The sequence below is a fragment of the Porites lutea genome, chromosome 2, assembly GCF_958299795.1.
Source record: "Porites lutea chromosome 2, jaPorLute2.1, whole genome shotgun sequence".
Taxonomy (NCBI): domain Eukaryota; kingdom Metazoa; phylum Cnidaria; class Anthozoa; order Scleractinia; family Poritidae; genus Porites; species Porites lutea.
Genome location: NC_133202.1, coordinates 29835047 through 29843497, shown reverse-complemented (window position 1 = coordinate 29843497; position 8451 = coordinate 29835047). Strand labels below are relative to the sequence as shown.

Below are 8451 nucleotides of genomic sequence, written 5' to 3'. Positions count from 1 at the left end.
GTGAGGAGTAAGTTGGTGTACCTGTGACTGCAGCAGTAGGACAGGTGATGAGACAATTATTATTATTGTGTTATAATTATCTGATTAGAAGAGCAGTTAATATTATGTCAGCAATTGCTGAAAAGACGTACATGAAAGTTGATACATTTGGAAGCACTATACAATTCATTGCTTCACAGGTCTCATACCCCCTACCAAGCCCTTCCCCACAAGGATACAGTGGAACTTCCCCTTTGGGACACCCCTATCCAAGGGACTCTTCCATTCAAGAGACACAAAAGTTGGTCACAATCAAGACACATCCCTATTCTGGGGAAAGGGACACACTTTCTGGGTCCCAAAATCCATGTTTAACTTCTATTCAGGGGACACCTTAGCTCCTAAAAGGTACATATGTAACTGACCACAAAAAGGGTTGATAAGTGTACACTAATCAAAATGATAACAACATTTGTGTCATCTCACTTAAATCAATGCACTGCACTTGTAGGAATTAAACACACAATATTGCAGAGTTAATAAGTTAATCATGATTTTTCTGTACATTATGCAGCTGCTTGAAATAATGACTGCAGCAAATTCGTTGGCAGAATAAACAAACCCTTGGCTGGTTTTTCAGCCCAACCTGTATTCAGGGGACTCTTGCCTCAGTCCTGAAGTTGTTCCCTGAATAGAGTTTCCACTGTATCATTAATCTTTTTGGTCATAACAGAGCCCAGTACTGTCTTGATCTTGAGGTAATAGTCAGATGATCCCTTGTAGTCTGAGAGAGGGTGGATTAACCTGTAATGAACGCATTAACTTAATGTGAGGCACTTGTCTTTTATCCTGTAGTCTCTTTGTATTATAATACAGAATTATGACAGATGTGATTGATTTTTCTAGGTGTTGGCCACTCTACGTAACATTTTTTGGATGTTACACCTGTGTGTAGGCAATGGCATCTACGTCAAAGCGTTCTCAAGAGCATGAACTGGCCGTTGGCTTCAACAAAGTTCGAGTCACCATTTTGGCTTCAGAATGGGGGTCAAGCAAAGGAGGGCTCTCCACCATAAGCAGAGAATTAGCCATACAGCTGGCAAAACTCCCTGAGGTGGAAATCACTGTCTTTTTACTAAGATGTAGCGAAGAGGATAAAAACCAAGCCCTGTTGAGCAATGTTAAGATTGTTGAGGCAACAAGACATCCTGGCTTTGATGAACTGGACTGGCTCAGCTTTCCACCAGAACATTTGCAAATTGACGTAATTGTTGGTCATGGGGTCAAACTCGGTCATCAGGCACAAGTCATTAAAAACTCGAAAAAATGCAAGTGGGTTCAAGTGGTACACACTGATCCAGAGGAACTAGGAATGTTCAAGTCATACAGCAAGCCGATTTCAAAGGGCCAAGAAAAGCACAGGGTTGAAGTGGAACTATGCGAAATGGCAGATCTTGTTGTGGGGATTGGACCCAAGTTAGGCGAGGCTTTCAGGTCATATCTTCGAGGCTGTCATAAAGATCAAAATGTTGTTGATTTTACATCGGGAGTTTTTGATGAATTTAAAAGTGTAAAACAATGTCCTGAAGAAAGAAAACACTGCAGCGTCTTGGTGTTTGGCCGCGGAGACGATGAAGACTTCGAATTAAAAGGATTTGATATCGCCGCAAGAGCTGTTGCTTCACTGCCCGACTTTCGCCTTGTGTTTGTTGGGGCCCCAGATGGGAAGCGTGAGGAAATAGCAGAAAAGTTGACTGAATGTGGTGTTCCTGCTGAAAGCTTGAGGGTGAGAGGTTTTGTGCAGAGCCGGGAGGATTTAAGACGCTTGTTTCTTGAAGTTGACCTTGCACTTATGCCTTCAAGAACAGAGGGATTTGGGTTGACAGGTCTTGAGGCCCTATCAGCTGGTCTTCCTGTGCTTGTCAGTAGCAACTCAGGTTTTGGTGAAGCACTGAGCAAGGTACCATTTGGGTCATCATTTGTGATTGATTCAGTGGATCCTAAAGTGTGGGCTGCAGCGATTAAAAAGGTGTGGGATAAAGACAGAGAAGGGCGTCTGGAGGAGGCTGAAACCCTGCGCACTTTCTACCAGGGGAAATACAGTTGGGCCAACCAGAGCAGAGATCTTCTTGGCAAGATGATCAGCTTGCTTAATGGTATGACATTTACATGTAGCTACATTTACCTTGTGGTAGATGTTGTGTAGTAGATGCAATTACGATTGTGTCAGTGAGAGTATGAATTAAGCCGTCAGATATCTTTTATTTTTTACCGAAAAAATCAGCATTGGTTATTAACTATTATAAAGATGGATGCAATTGTACTGGGATCCAAAACCCATGACCACCTAAGAATCAAGTGAAAGTTTAAGCTAAAGCATAGTTGCTGGGCCATATTTGACTCACCTGTTACATACTTGGATTGTATGAAATTTGGCATCTTTGAGAGCAAGAGAACTCTTCTTAATAGGTTGGTGTCTTTATTATAGGGGTAGGTATTGTTTAAAGTTTGGCATCAGTAGGACTAAAAGAACTGTCCGTAATGGAGAGGTATCCGTAAGGGGAGCTTTAGTTGTACAGGGTGTTTCAAAAGTTCGTTCCGATTTTTTCTTCTCTTAAATTTCACTGACTATTAAAAATACCTTTAGTAAAACTAAGTATGTTATTCATTATTCAGTTAACATTGAATAACTGAAATATCAGTGACCAGAATTTCTTTCTTTTTGTTTTCTGATATTTTCTAAGTAGTGAGGTATAGAATGTACGAGCTCCCAAAGTGTGTCTTTAGAGACACTTTTCCAGGCGAAGCGCAGTCACTCCCTTAGCTAGTCTAGTGATTTGGGGACTGGATCTTTGTATGTTTTCTCGTCAACGATAGTCCAGATGGTCTCTAGGGGGGTTCACATTACGTGAGTTTGCCGCCCGGTCGCCCTTTGCTATAAAGTTTCCAAATTTTTTGGAGACCATGTCTTCGTGTGCTACGCCTTTTTCTCTTCAAGGCTTTCCCATTTTTTTTGGTCATATATCTTCATACTGTTGTACTCGAAACTTTGATATTGTGAAGTTCAAGTTTTTTTACCTTTCTGTCTTGTAAAATTATTACGCATATACTTACAGCTTTTTCGATAACATTTTTCACACATTCAAAAAAAAGGCGGCCATACACTCCTTGGTTTGTCTTCTAAAGTTTTTAGTTTTGACCACTTGTTCACTTATATCGTTCACACTTTAGTCAACAGTTTAACAATTTCTTTGAGTGAATGGCCAGAGAACCAAATAAATAGATGCTCAGCTTAAGCGCAAACAGTGTAGGGCTTTATTTTCGTGAAAGAGTAGAGAAAATTAAAGAAAACGGCAAAAAAAACAAAAATAGAAAACGTACAAAATGGGCAGGAAAAATATCGCGGGAAAAACTCGCGTACGTGCACATTTAGGCCAAAAGTTCAAAAATATTACAGTTTCTTCAAATTTTAGTTTGAAATTGCTTTGAACAGTTATTTAGATAAATTTCTTACGTGAATAAGTTTGAATTTGCCCAAAGAAGCATTAAATGCTTTGCGCAAAATACAATTTATGATCGGAACGAACTTTTGAAACACCCTGTATAAGCGCTACGAACGTTAGAAAATATAAGCAATAAGAAATGTCTTTACTGCTGTACTAAAGCCATAAAAGTTGATTACTTTTATGTTTGCATTAACAGGTAACTCGGATATAAATACCAGTCTGCAGGAACGATTTGCAGGCGCCAGCCCTGGGGAGACGTCTTTACAAGACGCGCGCATTCTGAAGCCTCTGAAGTTGGATGACCAACGCAGGGTGCAAGAAGGTTTAACAGAAGTGGAAGCTGAGAGGCAGAACTCTGCTGTCCATCAAATCAGTTATGGTATGAGAAGATTGCCCTATTTACAATGTAAAAGTTTAACGGAACAATGCGCTTCGTTTCCCAGTTCCAAACTTTTTTTTGAGCATGATTTGTTACCTCAGTTTTAGGAGGACCTGTGAAGCGCAGGACACTAGTCACACACTAGAAAAGCCGTTAGTTTAGATTTACCATGTGCGTGATAATTTTCTTCGTTTTCCTTTTTTAATGCAGAGATCGCCAACTGTGATGCAGACATCGCATTTTTTGCCGGGCGTTATCATAAAGATACAAGGCAGTGGCTGTTTGAAGATTTTGACAAATGGTTCAGTAACCCTGGCGACTCCAGAGCTTACGTTCTCCTCGGCGATGCAGGAGTCGGTAAGAGTGTAATGGCAGGAGCTCTGGCGCAGCGTATGAAGAAAACTGGGCGTCTTGGTGCTGCTTACTTTTGTCGTCATAATGATGGCACAAGAAATGATCCAAGGAATCTTCTTGGGACTATAGCCTGTCAGCTATGTGATTGCAATAGTGAGTACAGAAGTAGAATGGGAGGGGAGGATGGTGTGAAAATGTTTTTAGCCAATTCTAGTTTAGGGGTGCAGGAACTATGTACTAAATTGTTAGAAGAGCCGCTAAGTAAGTGCAGTACACTTCAGCGCAAACTAGTCGTTATTGACGCTCTAGATGAGACAGAGTACAAGTCCAGGGAAGATTTTATTTGTCTTATAAAAGAGCGTTTTCCCCGGTTTCCAAAACGGCTTGTGTTCTTTATCACCAGTCGCCCTGAAGACATGTTACAGAGCAGATTGGAAAAGTACAATCCGTGTGTTAGGATTTGTGCTGGAAACAGTGAGCAACGCAGCCTTTATTGGGAACATGAACAGGACATTCAGCGATTTCTGGAAAGTAGGGCAGATTTCTCCCGTCTCCCTTACTCGGCAAAAGACGTCACAAAGCTGTGTAATGGACTGTTTTTGCACGCTTTCTATATTGCGAAAGAACTTAACAGTCTGCTACGTTTAGGTAAGATCGGTAAACTTAGCGTTCTTCTTCCGGGGGATATGGATGACTTCTTTCAAAAAAATTTACAGCGTGTCCACGATAGAGTTGGAGCAGATCTGTACAGCAAGTTGTTAGGCTGTATCATAACAGCACCATCTCCTCTTCCCGTATCGTTTATTTCGTTTGTTCTTTGCAGCGAGATGTCAGATCTTGATGAGCAGGAAGTAATCGATGCCGTTTCACAATTTGTGGTGATGCAAAAAACAGTAATCTTTCTTCACAATTTGATACCTGCGTGGTTAACAAACAAAAGAAAAGCTAAACAGTTGTACATCGACAAAAAATGTGCAAGTGAGTACCTAAGAGGTATTTTTAAGGAAATTCTTTCTGCTGTTGTCAACAACGTGGAGGCAAGACCGGTTGTCACGAGTGAGTTAAGGGCTTTCGTTGTTCGCTTCGGTGGTCGATTTTTGTGTCAGCATGGAGAAAAGGATTCATTGAAGCTCGTTTTCAGGTGCTTAACAAGTTATCACTTTTTGGAAGAAAGGATTCGTAGTGGGAGAATGGGAATTTACCACCTAATTAAAGATCTTCACCTTGCGGCCAGTTCTTTCGGTGTCGAAGAGGAACACGAAAAATTCATCCTGCAAGAAATATCCTTAGCCATCGAAGGTGATGTTCATGTTCTCGTAGAAAGTCCTCACCTTCTGGATTCATGTATACGAAACGCTTCAGATGTTGTGCTAAGAAACGTTACGATTCCTCAAGTGTCAGCAGCTTGTTTGCGTGTTGAGTGGAAGGTCTGTGATAATTCTATTCATGAAATTCTTTCTGAATGTAGCTGCTTTGCCACAGCTTCTGATACGAATACCGTGGCTGTGGCAAGTGGTCGCTCACTCTTGTTTGTTGATGTATCCCAGCTTCAGATAGTGGGAGGACCTTTTGAAATAAGTCGAGACACAATAGCACGAATTGTAAATCTGGAATTTTATTCGGACGACAAGTTTGTCTTTTTCGGGCGACTGGATAAGTGGTTTTCTGTACAACGAAAATGCGTGGAGGACTTTCCTCAGTTTTCAGGAAACGTTGTCCATTATGAGTGGGGTTTTATTATTCCTTATAGCCAGTACATTGTTGTTAAAAGGAATCTGTTGCCCTTTCCACTATTGTATACACAGAGGTGTATAAGAGAGTTACTGGCCCTGTGGGCCATAAGAGAGATTGACGAATGCCGAGAAGAGTTCAGGACTTGCTCTTTTGATGATGTTTTAAAGCAGACCTACCAGAACACAACTGAAATCAGAATAGGAAGACAAACTAGGCGCTTACTCGAGCTCCTTGGTGTTGACCTAAAGCTACGTGATTGTGCTGACGAAACGCTCGCACCAGAAGATCCTATCTGTTATTATTGTTGCCGGTTGAAAGAACTAACAAAGGCAAACGAAGAATCCTGTCTTGTTTCTGTGCGTCGCCTTATTATTGAACTGTACCCTGTAATTTACCGATATCAGGTTTGGAACTTACAGACTGGAAGATGCTTGCTGGAGGACGTATTTCAGCAAGAGGTTGAGCTAAACTCATTTACTTATTTTTGTCACTTGACTACAGCCTTTGACGATTGGAAAATAGCAATGAAGTATTCTGTTGTCGATAGACCAGTGTCAGTTTGTAACATTGCGGTGACTGCTGCTCTTAGCGGTCTGCGGCTTGAGCTAGATCCTATGCTTTATCTGGGGCAACTTGTAACGCGTGTTGATCAGCTTTTCACGAAACTTGGATTTCCGTTGCAGTTGGAGGATTATGAGCGTGAAGTTGTTCAGTGGATGAGGCGCATGCGTTTTGGATTGCTGTCGAAGAAAGAAGAACAGCGTTATCTGGAAACAGCACAGGAGCTTGATGAGTTGATAGAAATGTCGCAGAATCTTACAAGGGAAGGGGAGATCGTGTTGAATCAGAAACTCAAATTAATTCCATTTCGATCCCTTTGCCCTGAGTTTCCTATCAGCCTCTTGGATTATTTATTTACGTCTGACTGTCTCACGCGCTTTCCGAAGGGATTTCTAAATCTCTTTGGCAATAATAATCTCTTTGATTTCGGTTTGTCCCCAGGACAAAAATGGATTGTCATGAATGGTATAAACGAAATTATAGTGAAGGAATTCCGAGGAAACGAATTGTATAAAATCAAATGCGGAAGGTTCGCTTTTACGAATGATGATCTCTTTCTTATTTATACGAATTCAGGCTTGCTGCATGCGTTATCTCTGAAAAAAGACATCGTTTACACCAGTCTGTCGTATCGTGACTTGTTCAGCTTTACAACCAACGGGCAATTTGGTTATTTGTTTCGTAAGGGTCTTGAAGAGAAAGTTGTGTTTTTGACAAATATGTCTGCTCCTTTGAAATTTTTTCCAAGGGTGCATGTAAAGAAACCAGGCTTGGATAGGTTTATCGCAGTGAACTTCATTTCAAGTGATACTCTCCTAGCTGTTAGTTCCGACTCAACGTTTACCTTGTGGAAGCTGACTGAAGATAAAGTACACGCCACTTTTGAATCCGTTCCCGAGCGGTATTTAGAAAGTGCTGGTGCCGCAAAAAGACCCCTTGTTACGACAAAATGTGTCTTCTCTCTAGACGGAAAACTAATTGCTTTTCAGCAAGAAACCAGGATAGACCTACACTGCGCTTCAGAATCTAGTGGATTCCATTGTACAGTCTTTGAAGCCGAAAGTGGCGTGACAGACGCCTGTGTGAAATTTTCAGCTGATGGCGGCCTACTATTGATTTGTATTTTGGAAAACTTAAAGCGCCCGCTTTTCTATGTGTGGAACGTTAGAAAACAAGTCATGTGTGACTCATTCAAATCACCAGGAATACCGACTGTGGATTGTTTTTGCCTTTCATCAGATGCAGATAAGCTTGTCTTGTGTGGCGGTTATTACGAAATTGAGATCTGGGAATTCAATAAGCATCCCTGCCGCTTACTGAAAACATTGGAAGTCGAGAGATTTTACAAGTCCGTTAGATTCAGTCAGTGCACCGTTTCATTGGACAATGAGCTGCTAGTTTGTTGCATCGGTAACCTAATATATCTTTACAGTCTCTCTGTGGCTAACGTGCATTCTTCCAGGCAAATTCTTCGTGGCCATCTCGGGAAAATTGAGTTCTGTAGGTTTCTGAAGGTCAATCGGTATCTTATTTCATATGCTGTTGATGGAATGGTATTCCTGTGGGATTTAACGGAATCAAAAGCTATTGCATTCACGAGAATCAAGCAAGGGGAGGAAAAAATCGCCAGTATGGCTTTGTCCCCTGAAGAGGACAGACTTGTATGTTTTTTCACCTCCGACCGAGTATGCATAATAAAGCTCTGCAAACTGGAGTCTGCTTTGTCTTCGATGACAAAAGCCAAGGTAGGTACAACTAAGACAACAGTACAACCTACAAAGAGGATGCCTTCAACTGCAAACATTCCAACCTCGTCATTCGAAGACTACAAGTCCGAAACTTCCGTCAACTCTGATTTGGAAGAAGATTTCTACGACATACCTGAGGACTATTTCTTTGAATCTGACGAGTCCGACTTATAAAACATTTTCATCTGAA

General features: G+C 41.3%; 1 protein-coding gene across 1 annotated transcript; it reads left to right on the top strand.

Moving 5' to 3' along the window:
• Window positions 1-889: 889 nt before the first annotated feature.
• LOC140926023 (uncharacterized) lies at window positions 890-8451 on the top strand. The gene is made up of 3 exons (XM_073375833.1): window positions 890-2135; window positions 3682-3864; window positions 4075-8451. The coding sequence occupies exons 1-3, from the start codon at window positions 938-940 to the stop codon at window positions 8433-8435; spliced, it is 5742 nt and encodes a 1913-aa protein (XP_073231934.1). The 5' UTR covers window positions 890-937; the 3' UTR covers window positions 8436-8451.

Coding starts and splice junctions, on each gene's coding strand:
- LOC140926023 (XM_073375833.1), top strand. CDS start 938: ATGGCATCTACGTCAAAGCGTTCTCAAGAGCATGAACTGGCCGTTGGC. Junction 2,136..3,681: donor GATGATCAGCTTGCTTAATG/GTATGACATTTA, acceptor TTGCATTAACAG/GTAACTCGGATATAAATACC. Junction 3,865..4,074: donor TGTCCATCAAATCAGTTATG/GTATGAGAAGAT, acceptor TTTTTAATGCAG/AGATCGCCAACTGTGATGCA.